The 18,653-nt window shown below is 37.0% G+C and overlaps 1 protein-coding gene across 11 annotated transcripts in view; it reads left to right on the top strand.

Moving 5' to 3' along the window:
* Positions 1–18,653, top strand: part of LOC126751710 (polypyrimidine tract-binding protein 1) — a 523,263-nt gene that overhangs the window by 420,325 nt on the left and 84,285 nt on the right. For all 11 annotated transcript variants that reach the window (XM_050462189.1, XM_050462191.1, XM_050462188.1 and 8 more), the window contains one exon: positions 3,480–3,600. In XM_050462189.1, coding sequence (XP_050318146.1) covers positions 3,480–3,600 — 121 coding nt within the window. The remainder of the gene's footprint in view (positions 1–3,479; positions 3,601–18,653) is intronic.

The following is an 18,653-nucleotide window of genomic DNA, read 5'->3' as shown; positions in this document are numbered from 1 at the left end:
ATGCATTCGTGTGTGTGCTGTGCGCTGAGTGCCAACTGGCTGACGTAAGTGAAAGCGTTCGGCTGCACGGTAGGCGCGTCTTCATGCAGCATAACCCAGTTTGCGACTTCAAGTAGCTGCAGGCAGTGGGCCGGGCAATTTGGGTTGCATGCAATTAAACAAATATTAAAGTGTAGACACTGCCGGCGCCTTCTTCTCATACACACATGTGCCGATATGCAAGCGGAAACGTCCAATGAAAGTATATTTAGCTGCTAAGTCGCAAAGACTTAAGCTTTTTTCTGCTGCTACAGCCGTACTCAAGCACAGTATGTGCTGCGCCGCCATGACCAACATAAAATGTACATTTAATATGTCTGAAAGTGTCTTAAATATTTGATTAGCGGCATGTTTGTGCTTTGTAGGCTTAAGCTAGCACTTAGCCTGCTATTTCCGCTGCATGTACATACTAAATAGCGCGGGTGGTGGTATACCATGGCGCAAAGTAGTGTAGAGCTGGTACCATTTGCTCAGTGGTGGTATATGTGGCGTGGCAGCTGTCACAGCAAATATTCGTACTTTTCTCTCTAATTTTTCCACACAGAAATTTTTAATCATCTTCAACTGTTTAATCTGCCGCATTTCCAATTGGTTTAACAAATTTCTCAACGAAACTTAAACGCCAACTGGTCAAGCATGGCTCATTAGACGCCAACCAGTTGAATTTTTTCCGCCTCTGCTCTTTCGTTTATTCTCATTTTTGCTTGCCGTACGCCGCACATCCTTTCCTTTTTGTAGTTTTTATCTGCCATTTTATTAACACTCAAATTACACGCTTTTTTGCATCCTCATAGTTGTTGTTTTTTTCGTCATGCCACCTTTGATCGGACGAGCGTCTATCCAGTCATTGCTTTTTGTCGCATAAAGTCAACCAACCAGTCAAGCAGCAAACCTCCTAACTCACATGCCACAGCGCTGGCAGTGAGGCGCTGCACGAATTTCTGCCCATTTGCCCCATCCAATGCTGAATTTCGCCACTAGTGTAGCATGCTTTAAGGCGTGGGCGCCCGAAAAGGCAATGTGAATCAAACGAAGGTGCACTGTGGTATTGGCAGCTGTGGCGCGTAGAGTGAGCGCGCTCTACTTGCCACACCACACACACATACATACATACATAAATTGTTTATGCGCATATATAGATAGACAGATAGACAGCTGAACGTTCTGAAAGTCGAAAAAGCACATTGAGGAGAAAATGACGTGAAAAAGTACTTCACACAAAATTACCCTTTTCAATTTGCGGCTTTTGTTGTTTGTTTATTCGTCGACTTTCGCTACGATACTGCCACTCAGTACACTGGCGGGTGTGTGGTGCATGGTGAGTGCTGACTGTTGAGTTCTTTCTATGTGTGTGTGCGTGTGTATTTGGCCACGCGTATGTCCGTATTTGCTTATTGACTTGATTTCCATTGTGTGTTGATTTAGTGGCGAAAGCGCGCGCGTCTGAATGCTAATAAAGCGACGTAAGCGTGGAGGCAAACAAGCTGTAGTATTTGTATTTGTGTGTGTATGCTCGTGGTAGTGCACAGGTATGCGTCTAAACGTGTTTTTGGTTTCGCTTAATCGAAATGTAACAAAGTTGTGATTTTGGGTGCTAGATTTTCATCTAATTTTGTTAGGATTTGTATAAAGGGGTCTTATAGTGTATTAAATTACGCCGACTTCGCTTGATTTTTACCAAAATAGGTACAATTTTTGTACTCTTGAATCAACTTTACTCCATTAATATAATTCTGCATTGACCGAAACAAATATTAGTCCGATGATGTAAGATCAGAGCTAAATGGTGGATGCATCGAGCTCTCGATTTTTGCCGAGTCATCAAAGATGTGTGATCTAACGTTGTCCTTATGGAAGACGAAGCCCTTTCTATTGATCAGTTCTGGCCATTTTTTTCGTTTGCTGGATACAATTTCATCATTTGTTGAGAGTAAAATGTAGAATCAATCGTTCGACCAGGCTGGACCAGCTCATAGTGGATGAGTCCTTTCCAATCACACCATAATAATATTAGAGCATAATATTTCGAGGCGTCAATCCTGGCTTTGCGACCATTTGTTGAGCTTCACCACGCTTGGAACATGATCTTTTTCGCGCATTATTGTTGTATTTGATCCATTTTTCGTCTCCTGTTTCCACTCGCTTCAGGAATGGGTCGATTTTATTACGTTTCAGCAGAGAATCGCAAATTTTTATTCGGTCCATTAAAATTTTCACAGACAATTCATGTGGTACGCAAACATCGAGCTTCTTTCTGTAGCCAAACTGTTTTCAATGGTTCAAAACCGTTCGATGATGAATGCTAAGTTCCTTAGCGTTGTCATGGCTGCTTATGTGATGCTTCTGGTCAATATTCTCCATAATTTCATCGACTTTTTCAACGTTAGTTGAAATTGACAAAATACGAAAAGACTTTTTCGACTACCCAATTGGCACCCACAAGCTAGCTACTTTTTATAATCATTTTGCCATATTAAATTCGTCTACTTATCATATATCTTCACCGAAATGAAGTTGAGTAAAAATAGCAATTAAAATTTGTTAAATAAAACAAAAATACTGAAGTTTAGTTTTTTCAAAACTTGTTGCATGGCAAAATCGAACTTACTCAAGTAAGGCACATTTTTACTATTTTCATTTACAAAGTCACTCACGGAGTTGTAATTGCTACTAAACACCATCATTACCGATTTTTACTGCCAGTTTGAGTAAAAAAACTGTAGCATATGCACCGGAGCCCGCCTTTCCAGCCACATTTCTTTAAAGTGCCTTAATGTTGTTGTGTTCCCCTTAAATATGTTATGTTTTCCACTCTCTCTCTCCATGCCGCTATGGACGACAATACAACTGTAATGGCTAATACTTTCGTTTCCGTTGCCATTTCGTATAAATCTGCTGCTCAAGCAGCCCCTACCCACGCAGCACTTGCCAACACCGCTTTTTCACCACTCAGAGCCAAACTGTAATTTCCTTCATTCTATTTGTTTTAGCAAAGTACGTTTTCCGCTGCGCCCAGCGCACTATTTACTTATGCCTTTTAGCCGCGTCGCTACCGGCCCGCTTGCCACGTTCACTGCGAACCAACTTACTCCGGCACTTTTAATCTCCTATTCACTTACTCTCTTAATATTAGCTCAAAGCAAAAACATCTGCGTAATTTATTTACTCACTTACATATAAATATCAAATATTTACGTTTAAACACACCTAACGGTATACGTTTATATAATACTTTTGTAAGCATATATACACACATATACATATATTGTATATATATTTTTAAGCTCAGCAAATCTGTTTTTATACTCATTACACAAATACTTATTGCGCTCTCTTGTTGTCTCTGTTTCTTTCCATTTCCGTGCTCGTGCCGCTGCCACTTTGTAAAAAAAAAAACAACAAAACACCACCAACAACAACAATCACCACAATTACAACAGCGAGGAAGCGACGAACTTTTAAGTCAAGCAGCAGTTATGGCGCCCGCTTCTGACAATAATAATCAGGATTTAGCCACAAAGAAAGCCAAATTGGAGCCAAGCACCGTCCTTGGTGGAGTTGGTAAGTTTTGCATTACATTTTTACCGTTTATGCTATGCGCTAATTCGCTGGCTACTATTTTTATTTAAGCACTGCTTTCTGCTTTTAATAACTATTATTCACCTGCAATAATAACACGCCGGTTAATGGGTGGCTTAAATTGCCGCCGCTCTCACGCCCTTCTCCCCTCTTACCAGCCGCATTAACTGTGTAATAGTTCGAGAGTTTCTTTAACTACTTGGCGCGCGTTTCTTGTTGCTTTGCATTAACTTGCTAGCTGCTAAGACTTTTTATAACGTTTTTGTTGTTTTTTTATACTATTGCACGTGCGAACAATTAGCCTTGCTGCCGCACTTGCAGCAGCACCTCTTATTGGAAGTGCAAAGTGCACTTGCGCGCTTTTTACCGTTTGGCAAATTTGGGGGATATTGCGAAATAAATTTACCGGAATGAGAGAGGAAAAATAGTTTTTTTAGTATTAAATTAAAAAAATACTGGAAATTTAGAAAATAATTGCTTTAGAAAAAAAATGCTACGATCAGTTTTTAAGGTGAGGTCAATGCTCGATTGTACAGCAATTTCTTCTTCTTACTATGTTATTTACTGACAACTTTTATATCTGTCAAGATAGGTATATTCATGAAATTTTTCATGGATTTTTCTCCAAGAATGTGCTACAATCTCCGAGCATATTGTTCAGATAAGAATACCTAAGGCCTCATGTGAAGGGCTAAAAATCGGATTTTGTTTGATCAGAACAGATTTTTTTTGATTTAGAACAGATCATATTGACGGACAAAAATTGGTTGGACGCTAAATTATTTTTTATTTAGAAGGCTTTCCTAGAGCATCATGGACATTCCCAAAGAAAAATAATAAAAAATATATTTTTTCATGGCTTTGAAAATATACAAACTTACATATAGAACAGGATAAATAATTTTTGAAAAAAATAAAACTAAATTCATAGTGAACTGAAGTCGATCGGAAACGAAAGATATAACTTTTATATATAGACTTTTTTCACATAACCTCAAAATTTATGTGAAAAATTCAAATAACCAAATTTTTGCGGTTTTTTAGTTTTTATCTTGTATAAAAATTTGTTTTCCTTTATGAAATTTGGTGGAATCTTACCTTCCGATGTCACAGGCATACTGTATTTTTTATTTATAATATTTATTCTTACCTTGACCTGTTATTAAAAAATAATCCCAATTTTCTAGTCAAAATAAAAAAATTAAGTTTTCAATTTTTAAGAGGCCCGAATTTCGAGCGTTTTATGGCAATTGATAACAAAAAGCATTTGATATTTTTACTATAAATGTATTATCATTTGTTCTTTTTATTTTTTTTATTTGAAGAGTGCACAAAAATCCAAAATTTTCATAAAATGGTGCCTACTCAAAAGTAAAAGTAAAAATTTTTAAAAATATAGCGAATTTCAACTTTTTATTCTTTATTGCTTCATGTAAAAAAAAAAGAAACTTAAAGAATGTTCTTGCCATGTTTCATGAGATAATGGGTTGTCAAAAAAGTCTTGCGATATTTTTATTGAATTTTTTTATTTTTTTTTATTGAAATTGAAATGAATTTTTGACGACTCATGCCCAGCTCTTGACCGATGCTACGGCTGCTACTATGCCGGTCTCTTTCGACCAATTCAGCGATTTTATCGCAATTTTCGACGACAGGCCTTCCGGAGCGTGGCGCATCTTCGACCACCTCTACACCAGAACGAAAACGTTGAAACCATCGTTGTGCGGTAGAAATGGAAACTGTATCGGATCCATAAACTGCACAAATTTTGTTGACGGCTTGAGATGCATTTTTGCCTTTATCGTAGTAGTACTGTAAAATATTCCGTATTTTCACTTGCCACGAGACTAAAACGTCTATCATAGAAATAGTTTGAATTTCGAAAACTATTTTTAGTGAGATATTTTTGAATATCAAATTATCGACTTATGAAAAAAAGTTAGATTTTTTTCAAATTTCTAGAATAAAATACCCTCTTAAATAATCGGAACCCTCCTGATTATGCAAGCTATAATCGCGTAAGCGGTGTCTACGCTAATAAAGAAGATGATTATTCCCTAGAAAGAGCTTTCATCATCAGAGCTTTAAGTAAAAAATTCACAAAAACTTAAAAGAATTCAAAACAAAAAAAATATTTAAAACTTTCCAGGAATGGTTTCAAGGATATCTCAAGTAATTTATATACATGAACATTCATATTCCAAGTGTTAATAAGTAAAATATATGAAAAAATAGTAAAACCTACTTTAAATGGGTTTTAGAGCGATTGATATGAAAGTGAGACAACCACACTGGATCAGAAATTAAACTGAGCGTCGTGAGAGCAATTGCACCTCCCAAACAAGAGAAAACAACAAATATTTCCTTTGTCATTTAATTTAATAGTAATAAAATGCCGAATTGTACTCACGTCACCCTTCATCGACTCATCGGTCATTAACTAGCGCCATATAATTTTATAGCACGACCTTCAGACTCGCCTGCTCAGCATTTGCCATTATAAAATGGTGATCTACACACAAATCAACGCCGCAACACACAGCAACCACAATTTCTGGCTCACCACATACGCACACTTAAAAAGAGATAATTAAAACAACTGCACGCCTGCGCGCCTACCACCCGCCAGCCGCCGCCTCGGCCCTCGGTGTAATAAGAATGTATTTGTGCCACTAATAAACGAGCTAATTACACCCGAAATTCAGCCGGCGCATTTTCTACGGCCGCATTGTTTGCTCTCGCTTGCTTTGGCTGTTGTGCTGATCCATTGATGCTCGGTGGTGACGGCCTATAAAAGCTGCCAGCACGCAAACGCAAACGCAATTCGCTTACAACGCATTAATTAACCTCAACAAACAAACAGCAGATAATCACCGACTCAAGCCTATGTGCGCGCGTATGTGCCGCATATGTGGCACTCAGATATGCGGCGAGCGCGGCTGTAGGAGTTGCCGGGTGTAACAAATCATAAAATTACTCATACGCCACGGCACACGTACACAGCTATTAATTATGTAGCCGAATTCACAGCGCGAGCCCCTCTTCTTTGCATTGTTTGCAATGTTTTTCGGCTAACCCGCTATTGTTGTTGCTGCTGTCATTATTTCGCTCATCGCTCATCGCTCATTGCGGCTTGGTTTGTGCTCACCGCTGTTGCCACATTGTGCGGCGTTTAGTTGCTTGCTCTAAAATTAAAATAATAATAATAAACATGGACATAGCCGCAAAATTTTATTCACACCACAGCTTACATGCAACAACAACAAAAATTGTATTCACACCACTACTTACATGCAACAACAAAAACAGTGGCACAACAAACAAAAGTTGAGCACAACAATTTGCATATCAGCAAATAAGCCTCCATGCCACACAGATGGTCTGTAGTAGGTATAATCTGATATGTGGTATATACATATATAAAGTTCACATGATAATTATAATGTCGTTATGTATTTAAAGCTTTAATTGAATTTAAAAACAGTTTTGAGTACGATCTGATTATGAGTGTGGAATATTGAAAAGTTGACGAAAATGGTTGAGCCTTCGCTGATTGGTAGTATCTTAGACGATTAGAGATAAAATGTTAAATGTGAGTACTAAATGCATATTAAAGAAAGCATTTGGATATATAGGTTGAATATAAGTATAGAGGTTTCGGCAACAGTTTACCCCCTGAGTTAGTACGATGCGAGAAAATAATTCCCTTGTAAACTAATCCGAAATCAAAATTTTATAATCCGCTAGCTGAAGCCGGTGATTTCTAAATTTTGTATTTATAGTCCGATTTTCCGCATTATCAGAATATATATTTTCTGTGTTATATCCCACTCCCATCAAAAAAATATATCCCCGCATGAAAGTCAGTAAAAAACTCCTCTCTGATATTTGTTTTTTGAAGCGGCATTTCATTTATTTGATACCTAAAACAGTGTACATTTGCTGTGTTTAAAGTACTTCAGTAATCAGTGTTCATTTCGAAAACTTTTGGATCGATCTCCGTGACCGATTTCCAGGAAAACCGCCGAAGAAAGGTATCCGCCAATGGGCAAGATTTTTCTACTTTAAATTATTACATATCCAAAAACAAAAAAAAAAAATTTTATTAAAATGGATGAATATAGATTGTGACCGAAGGAATGGTTATAGTTTGATTTTTAACGAAATGACTTCCAAATAAAAAGACGTTTTTTTGTGATAAGAAAATATATAAAATTTTATTCCTTCAGAAAAAAAGATAATAATATCTAAGAAGACCGTAGGAAAATTTTAAGTCGTGCAGTCTAGCTGTTTCGAAAAGAATTTTCTCACCGTTTTTCGAAACCGATTTCCGTTAAAAACGCGTTTTTTGATTTATGAGCCGATTTGAGTGTTCAGAGACGCCCTCACAAATTCGTGCATATCTCAGAAACAATTTACTAGATCAACTTCAAATCGGTCGAGAGTATTCTCAAACATTTATATAATATGTATATATTCTTTCATAAACATATATTTTTTTAATCAATACACTTTATCCAATTTATTTATTTTTTTTTTTTCAATTTACACTGAGATTTATTATTTATTAACCTAAAGATAAGACTCAGTAAGCCATAAATCGTTATTCTCCTACTTAAACACTTACCAACAAACACTGCGTAGACCACCGTAAAAAGCTCTCAACTATGAGCACAACAACAACAACAAATAAATACTCACTACTGATCCGCTGAAGCTGTTAACAGCCTTAATAGATCTGCTTGCCACCAATAAAGTGCATCGCTGATAGCCACTTGCTTGCAATGTCACTGCACAACAACAAAAACAACTGGAGTGGAGCAAGCGAAGCGACCGTCAACACTACACCACCGCCGAGACACATAATACATGTACAAGTATATATAAAAAGGGAGGGAGTGTGAACCTCGCAGCATCGAGCCCGCGGATGTTGTGCGGCCGGCTGCTGGAGTTTTGCGCTGAAAACTGAAATTGCTTTAAAGCACACCACAGCATTTTAACTGTAATTATTTTACGCGCGCTGATAACTGAATTGGCAGCTAACGTGTTTCCACAGCCGCCAGCCTGTCAGGCGGCCGGTCAGCTTTCCGGTCGGCCATTCGCCTGCTGGTTGTTGCTGGCGCTTGTTGTTGTTTGTGTGCGTGTTGGCCTGTGTTTATTGGCCTTGTTTACAAACGCTTGTTATTGCTGATGGGGGCTGGCGATAGCCTATGTGTCCACCCACACGTTAACACCACGCGCTCCATCATGCATATATGTATGCCTAAGTGTGTGTATGTGCGCCGATACGCAATGGCAATGTCCTTTGCAGTGTTGCCACAACGAGCGTTTTATTTATACATTTTAGCATTAACTCTGGCAGTGCGAGGCGTGTGTCGTGTGGCATGTAGCACGCAGCAGCTTCGCATATGTGTGCGTGCTACTGGTAGTTGACCGTTATGTGGCCACGCTGTGCAGCATATTGAATATTTAGTGCTGTTTTTATTATTTGTTTGCTTATTGTTGCATTTATTGTTGTTGTGCAATAAGCTTATTGAGCGGAGTTTAATGAATGAAAATATAATTCTTAGGGGTGTAATTAACGGCAATTAATAAAGCGCACCGCGGAGCTGGCCGCCATTACGACATTTGCACAGGCGTACGTATGTGTTGTTGTTGTTGTGCAAAATTTAATATCCGTTGGAAAAAAGTTATGCGAATAATAATTAATTATAAGTGCGTTAATAAAATATATAGTTTGGCGCAATAAATGGCAGTCGTAATATTCGTCGGCGGTAATTGTGCCTGCGTGGGGTTTAGCGCTCAGCGTCGGCTTTAGTCCGAAGGCAATTGTTGCGGTCCTCACTGGTTTGCGCTTTGCTTAATGCTGAATGAAAAGTGTAATTCTCAGAATAAACTAAATGCGTGCTTATTTTGGTTCCGAATTAGATTCTGATTTGTATTTCGCATAATTGACTTTCGGTCATACGCGCCATCTAATTTCCTCACTCGTGAAATTTCGAAAAAAAATAGTATTTAAGGAGTCTATATTTCAGCAATATATTTTTGTTTATTAAATATTGTTTCATTAAAGAAAATATTATTGTTTCAAGTGTTTGGTTTTTTGTTAGGATCTTGAAAATTGTGCAAATATGACTCAGTAGGAACTAGTTGCGATGAGTTCAAGTGCATTTCCAAGTTTCTCTTAAGGGAGTATTCTAGTTTAGAGACATGGATTTCAGGTAATTTTTGAAGTGTCGGCAAAAAGGCGTGCATACCCACTTTTGATAGTTATTTATTCCATTACTAGAATAAAGAAAAATATGAAAAAAATAGTTAAAAATTTCAAAAAATATCACCTGTAGGAAAGAGTGGTCTCTGCTTCGATACGTGACTATGCACGATTTCAACCCTACTATCAATTTAAAAGCAAAAAGCAAAAATATTAATCTTTCAAAAAGACACAATGTCTGTTTTGAGTGAAAATTTGGAACAATTTTTTTCCATCAAATGACAACTACCTGAAAACAGTTTTTTTTTTTACCATTTTTTTGACTTTTTTTAATTTTTTAAAAATATTAAAAATTTAAATCTGAAGTTATTGATAGTTTCAGACAAAGACAAGTCTATAAACAACAATATCTGCAAATTATAGATAGGTTAGGTTAATCTGGTAGGCCAATAAGCCACGCATAGACCAGTCGGGTCCTTTGCGATACCAGATGGAGTTCGCTTGCTAAGTCCAAGAGGAGTATTCATCGTTTCGAATGCCTGCGCACACCTGCAGTATTCTCGATTTTAGATAAGTCAGTCCAATAGAACCCGAGTAATCGTGGGTATTGTTTTAAAAAGCACTGTTTCGAGAAAAACGCGTTTAAAGTTTCAGTTCCGGTCCAATCAGTTTGGATGCCGGGTCAGCAAAATATCTCCGAGAATAATTTGAATTTTGAAAATTTATCTCGTAGACGTATTCTTGAGTAGTAAGGTCTTCAAAAAAAACTTTTTTTGTTTTGTCTCTGAACTAAAAATTTAAAAATTCTAAAAATTTTTGTATATGTAATTATAAAAATTTTTAAATTTATAAAATTTTTTAAATTTTTTCGAAAGTAAAAATTGAAATTTTAAGATATGGCTCGTTCAAGGCATAGACCAAGTCTATAAAAAGGAATCTCTAAAAGTTTTAAATCGGTCCAGTAGAACCTTTGAAATCGTGGGTTTCGTTTTGATAAACACAGTTTAGAAAAAACGGGTTTAAAGTTCAGATCCGGTCGAACCAGAAAGTGAAATTCTTTTCAGAATTATAATCGTTTTTGCGTCGAGGAAACCTGGCCGGCATAGTTTTATCGTATGAACCAATAAAATGTGAAACTGTTTAATTTATTATATCTTTAAAATACTCGATTAAGTGAAAAATAGTGACCTGGTGACATAACTATGTCTCTCGATCTGGCCAACTAGTCCCTCAGTTTTTGAGATACCGATCTAAAATTTTGCATTTCTCCTTTTCTTCTGTTCGTTTGTCACATATCGGCTCATTATACCATAGCCGCCATACAAATGGCACAGAAAACAACCTATTAATATATTTTTACGAAATTTGCCAGTGATTATTGTTCAAGGCAGTCAAAGTCAGTTACTTTTGATTTCCTATTGATGTATCCAGCACTAATAGCAATCAAAAAGCTGCGTGCTCACACTGCGCTTGACAATTTTTCAGTCCAATTTCACTATAGTATCTTTAATTCGTTTTTTAGCACTCTTGGTTTTATACAATGCACCTAAATGTCTGCTATATTTTTTAGAAATTTTTTTGAAATTTTTTATCGCAAACTTCCTAAAAGTAGACAAAATATAATTCCATCGACTTTTAATGCCGAAAAGAGAAGCTACAAATATTTATAATCCCGTAATATTATGCGACTGTGGCCTGTTATTGGCTATTATAAATTTTTTATTTAGTTTTTATCTAAGTTTTCACTTTTAGATGAGAAAAAAAGTTAATTTCCATCAAACGGTTTATAAAACGTATTATTTTTAGGAAAAAATATAAATAGAATTTCAAATATGCGACACAAGTTGGCTGAATATTAAATTCTTCTTTTTTCTAGTAACTAGTAATTTTTTAATATTTTCTATGAACAATTTTAATTTTTATAATACAATTTACACGCAATTCCCAGTCAATACTCAGTATAGACTAATTTAAACGCAACCACCTGCACTGACCCTAAATCCAACCGCAGCGTTTCGAAAGCTCGTTAAGCGTGCGTTAAAGGTAGCTATTTCTATTTTTGGTCAATGCTTTTTTTCGCATTTTCCTTTTGTTTTATTTTGCTTTTTCGCTTTTTGCTCTGGCGCCTTTTGTTTATTTGCTTTGGCAGCCACAGCGACCGCCCGCTGAAAACATAATATTTATTTATTACTTTACAAAAGACTTTTCTATTAATTAAAAAGCAACAAAACAACACGCTCTACCGTTATACGCGCACATACACTTGTTGTTTGCCACGGCTGGCATACTGCTTCTGTGTTGGTGTTGTTGTTGTGTTTAGTCACTCGTTGCTGTTCGATTTAACCGCAAAACGATGATGTGTGGTGGTTAGCTGGTTGAATGGTTGCGCGCTCGCTCGGTAGCTCCGTTGGTTGGTCGCTCGGTTGCTCGGATGCTTGGTTGCTTAGTTAGTATGGCCGCCGGCGACAGCGTCAACATGGTTTGGTTGCTGGAGAGTAAGGAAATGCAAACAAGCGGCAGCTGCGCCACGGCTTTGGCAGCAAAATTTTTGTTCTCAAACACACACGTGCACATGCGTATGTCTGTGTGTGCTAAAGCGGCGAAGATAATGCCGAAAATTGTAGTTGCACCTGAAAAGCTTTCACACACAGACACACATACTCATACAACGCCAACATTTCGCACTCCTGCCCTTGAGCGCCACATGCACGAGTATGCATGCGTATGTGTGTGTGTGTCATACACAGTGGAAAAATTGCGGTTGCACGGACCGACGCCGCCGCGTTGCTGTTGCTGAAGCTCCAACGCTCTTATACAAGCCGCTGTTGTTGTTGTTACTAGCGTAGCTGCCAGCGGGCATTTTCATTTCACAGCAATGAAAGCATGTTGTGCTGCTCAGCGTTGTTGTATTAATTTTTTCTGCTTTTCTGCTTCCTCTTGTTCGTCTTGCTGCAGCTTTGATTTGTTTTGAACGCTTCGCTTTGCGGTGTAAATGTGCGGTGGCTGGTTTGTTTGCAAATTGCTGTGGAACACGTTGGAAAATTTCTGCTCGCATGCTTTTTTCCGTTGAATTACACGAGTGTTGGTGCGCGTTTGGCGTGTGGCAGCATTAAATTTGCATGAAGCAACGAACTAACCGATTTGTTTGCTTTGTACTAAATCGCCGGCGGCGCAGCTTCATTTTTGCTTGTATCGAAAGAAATTCAAGTTTTTCGCAAGTTCGAAAATGTAACGGCTTCTAATGTTTCGAACATGTAACTGTTATGTTGCGCTTCTTCGGACGGTGTGTTGATGGAGCCACTCAAGTTTTAATTAAACTAAAATGAAGGCGCTTGATTTCGATTTTTTGTTATTACTTAAAGCGCAGAAGACTTTATAATTAAAGAAATTACATTAAAAATTTATTTGGCTTAATAAAGTTCAGAATGTAATGAAAATTAGTGAAATTTTATGGTTGAGAATATAGTTTTAACCCCCTGGTGTTCATGCGTTATTCAACTCAAATAGTTTCTGCGTTGAATTTGGTAATCTTCCTACTTGTGGCAAGGAAATAAATCTCGCTTAATTATTTCAAAATATTTTTATGCATTTATAATGTTAGTAAATGAGACTGAATCTAGGCTGTTAGTGCAAAATAGTATAAAAACAAATGATTAACTTTTGGCGCACCGAAGCAATAATACCCTACATAGGTGCAGTTAGTATAGGAACTAACGGTAACGAGTTTATTTATATGTAGAACTAAACATCAACAAAAAACATCAACGTTGTTTGATATAAACAGCTTACAACTCTTATTCAGGTTACTTAATAATGAAAAGAGATATCTTATGAAGAATCCTGATCTTGATTTTGATCATTTAATTTATGTGGCAGTTACATACTATAGTAATCCGAACTTTACAATATATTAGGAGCATTGTAGTGTTGCCTGGGCAATAATTCAACCAAATTGTATGAAGTTATCTTGTTACATTAAAAGGTTTTCCATACGAGTATTTGATTCTTATGGTTCAGTTTGTATGGCAGCTACACGCTATAGTAATCCGATCTGAATATTTTGTTCGGAGATTGTAGCGTTTCTTTGGGCAATTATTCTTGAAAAATCTCATGAAGATATCTTCCCAAATAAAGAAGTTTTCCATACCAAAACTTGATTTTGATCGATACGTTTGTATGACAGCTATATGCTATAGTCGGCCGATCTGGAAAATTTCTTCAAATATTTTAGTAATGCCCCATATGATATTCCATGCCAAATTTTGTGAAGATATCTTGTCAAACAAAGAAGTTTTCTATACAAGGACTTAATTTTGATCGATCAGTTTGTATGACAGCTATATGCTATAGTCGGCCGATCTGGAAAATTTCTTCAAATATTTTAGTAATGCCCCATATGATATTCCATGCCAAATTTTGTGAAGATATCTTGTCAAACAAAGAAGTTTTCTATATAAGGACTTAATTTTGATCGATCAGTTTGTATGGCAGCTATATGCTATATTGGTCCGATATCGACGATTCCGACATATTAACAGCCTTTAGAGAAGAAAAGAACGTGTGCTGTATTTCAGAACGTGGACTCAGAAATTTAGGCACAGTTAATTATATACAAACAGACAGACAAGTATAAATAAATCGACTCAGCTTGTCAACCTTATCATTTATACAATAAATACGTACATATATATGTATGTATAAACTTAAAAGCGTCTCTGGCACTTCCTGCTGTGTGCCACAAGGTTTTTGGTAAACTTAATACACCCTGCACCATTGCAAATAAAACCTTAAGCAAAAAATTTCGAAACAAATCCTAAAATATTATAAAAAAGTAGCTTTGTCTTTCTAAAGCGTGGCAAGGTCGTTTATTCCTAATATTAAGCAAAAAAACACAAAAAAAACGAAACCTTGAAAATTTTCTCTCCACTTAAAACCCATTTGCTTTATTACACACATTTACGACTTCCGATTTTTGATATTCTCAGCAGCGATTAAACCATTACCATTAAATGGGCTCACGAGTGTGTTCGTCGCTCTTCCGCCACTCGCTTTCATTACGCAATAAATAAATAAAAGCGAAATTAACGCAAAAATAGCAAATTCACACGTGTGCGACACGGCTTAAATCAACAAAAAGGAACAACAACAAAAATAATTAGAAAAGCAACAGAAAAAAATTAAAAAAACAAAATAAAGAAATCAAAAAAGGAATCGACGAAGAAACATTAAAAAAGGAAACCCAACAAAATAGAGAAAAATAACAAAAACAAAAAAAAAAGTTAGAAAAAAATCTGCAACAAAAGCAACAATTACAAAGCAACAAAATATAATATTTGTAGGCACAACACAGTCACACAGCCACCCACGCATTCACCCATGTATGTCTACATGAAAATTTATACTTAAGTATGTGTGTATGTGTGAAAGCCCGGTGTCAGGACTACTTAGGCGTCTGTATTGGGTTGGTCAACAGCAACGGTGAAAAATCAAATAAAAATAGATTACAATAACAATAGAAATAAAAAAGTAATTGTGAAAAGAAGTGAGAAAATACAATAACAATGCATAGGACGACGTCGCAAAGTGAAAGAGCAACATTGGATGAATGGAGAAATAACAACAGCAAAAACGAAATTGCTAAATAAACGTGTAAGGACATTTTTATTGTGTGGCATGAACAGAAACGCACATATTTACTTACCTACTTGGCTAAAGCAACAGCAAAGCTGAAAGCAGACGCACACAAACAGTCACACACACACACACAAGGACATCGTGCTAATAAATAAATAGAATTATGTGCGCATAGGCCTCCACATATACCCTCAACGGAGATTTTTTGCTGGAAGCCAACACTGTAACTGCGGCAACATCACGTGGTTGGTGGAGCACAAGTGGCGAAAAAACGAAAAAATAAACCAAAAAAAAAAGAAGAAAATGTGTCGCATGTCGTGGGTCACACCAAGAAAATTAGCAAAAGCTGTCGCTTGGTCAACGTATTGTTCGCCCTTTCCGCTGTCTAGTGTATCTTGCGTCGTCTAAGCCACAACAATGTATTTGAGCGGACGTGTCGAGGCCCGTAAAAGTTGGCTGTAACAATAGATTGTTTCGGTGCGATTGAAGCAAGTGTCGTCTGACGTCGTCTGCGCAACAGTCAACTAACGGTTGTATATTTCACAAGCAGTCTGCTAGGCGCCGACATTTGACAAACACAAAAACAAATGCATATGCCACCACATATGCGCACACACCGACAGCGACGTGACACCATGCCCCACACCCTTGCAGTCGCTTCGTTTGTGTTTGTTTGTTTGGCATTTGATGTGTGGTTGCGCTTCGATAACATTGTCAGAGTACACCATACTGTTGGAATGTTCTCCTGCCGTCCTAGCGTCTATGCTAGCTATTGAACGTGCGACATACATTTATTTGCCAACTTACATGCCACACGTCAACATGGCAGGCAGACACGTTGCACTAACACGTAAATGTAATAAAAGAATGTTGGCGAGCGGACAACACCACAAGCGCCACAGCCAACGCCACCACAAGTTACATGTGTTTGTATTTCGTAGAATTTCATTGCATACTGCTAGGCGCCGTCACCCGGCTGCCTTCCGATGTGGCTTTGCTGGCACATTGCAACGGCATTGTTAGAAATTTGACTCACTTACTTTGTTGTCTGAGCTCGTGCTTTAGTCTGGACATAGTGTTGCTGTTTGTTGTTGTTTTATTTGAAGTTTTTTATTCACCTTTGCGTTTATTGAGTATTTTGTTGTCATTTATTGCTCTCGGCTTGTTTGTTGCCATTTGTGTGGTGTGGTGTGGTGTGAGTGTTGGTGTTGATTGTTTGTTTATCGGTCGATTGCGGGTTTAATGGCTACACTATGCAACATAGATTAGGCGCTGTGAGTGCAGCTGGCCGCTGTTAAAAAATGCAAACAAAAGTGTGAGGTTTACTAATGCCAAATGGCAGTACAATAAATGATGTAACGATATATTTGGACCCAAGGTTTCAAAGAAAAATATACCTTAATTCATATTTCCATGAAAAATGACAATGACAGTGGTTGTTGTAATAGTAAACACCTAGAAAATTAAGTTAAGAGCGTCAGTTTATAGAGTTTATATATGTGACTGTGATGACGAAAGCAAAACTGGAAGCAAAAGCAATCTGACAATGGGGTTATTTGAGTTTGTGACAAAAACATGACTAGTAACAAGTTCAAGGAGCACTGCAAGGCATATAAATAATGTCTAAATTTATGAAAAATTGTTAACTTCGGTAGTTCTGTGGCAATGTGGCTAAAATAAAGCAGTTTGCGTAAAAGAATTTGATTTTGATGGTTCAGTTGGTATGACACCTATATGCTTTAGCAGCTCAAACTAAAATATTTATTCAGAGATGGCCTTTGGCAATAATTAATGCTAAATTTCTGTGAAGTTATCTGAACAAATCAAAAATTTGTCGATACAAGGACTTGATTTGGATCGGTGAGTTTGTATGGCAGCTATATGCTATAGTAATCCGATATAAATAATTTTCTCGGAGATTGCACTTTTGCCTAGGACAACAACCTGTGCCAAATTTTGTCAAGATATCTCTTCAAATAAAAAAGTTTACCATACAAGAACTTTATTTGGATCGGTGAGCTTGTATGGCAGCTATATGTTATAGTTGTCCGATACAGGCGATTCCGGCAAGTGAGCAGCTTGTTGAGAAGAAAAGGACGTATGCAAATTTTCAGAACGATATTTCAAAAACTGACGGTCATTTCGCGTATATGTAAACCGAAAGACATGGATAATTTTATAGAATTTCCTAAGTTACTTTCGGAGTATTACAAACTTCATTGCAAATTTAATATACCCTATTCGGAGTATACAAATTTAAACTACAACTAAGACTGCTTCTTGAATTGTGCCTCATATTTTGCCATCATCAAAACTATGGCAGCCGTGACCTTGTCTATTCCTATACTTTAGGAATATTGTCGATTTTGATTTATATTTATAAATTTGACCGTAATCAAAGCAATAATTAGTAGTGTTGATGCTCACTGAGACTCACAACTATCATTAATCCACTAAGCTGCAAAGGTATATTTTTATAAATTAAAAACAAAAAAAAACAATTATTTTAGTGTCCTTTCTACAAACGCCGCTTATTGCAGCTTCGTCATATCTCATATGCATTTCACAACAAAATCAGTAATTTTCTATTAAAGAAAGCGCTTGAACGGCCTTCCCAGTGCCGACCACTAACAATTGGTCTATCAGATACTTATATTTAATTCCGCTAAATCAACATGTGCTAGATACAAACGTGTACCCCACAATTATGTTGGCTTATCTGCCTTAGGGGCGCTGCATGAGAAACAACTTGTAGGCGACTAAATTATTGGCTGTGTTCAAAATTGTTGACCCACAGCTGCTATTAGCAGCCATTCTGTTAACCTTTGCATACCTACAGGCGCCAAACGACAAATTAAAATGCCATTGCTGGCCGTAAAAGAATATTGAAACATAAGCTGACACAAAAGCTGTCGTGGTGGAAATAAATTTTTAACGCTGGAATGCAATTTTATTGTCACTCAGTGCAAATTATTGCTGTTGATTGTTTTGTTACCGCAAATGTGCACATTCGGTGTGGATTGTGGGTGAGAACAGGCAAAATGAGTGTGGGCGCTAATTCTTTTCAACCGATTTTCTAGGCAAATAATTGTAGTTAATTAAATTTATAGTATGTTTTTTCAATCAAATTTAGGTAAATAAACAAAGGTATATAACTTTTTTCGCAAAATACCGCAGAAAATTTTCGAAT

The sequence above is a fragment of the Bactrocera neohumeralis genome, chromosome 2 (genome assembly GCF_024586455.1).
Source record: "Bactrocera neohumeralis isolate Rockhampton chromosome 2, APGP_CSIRO_Bneo_wtdbg2-racon-allhic-juicebox.fasta_v2, whole genome shotgun sequence".
Classification (NCBI taxonomy): domain Eukaryota; kingdom Metazoa; phylum Arthropoda; class Insecta; order Diptera; family Tephritidae; genus Bactrocera; species Bactrocera neohumeralis.
The sequence above is the reverse complement of the archived record's forward strand: the minus strand, read 5'-3'. Positions and strand labels throughout refer to the sequence as shown.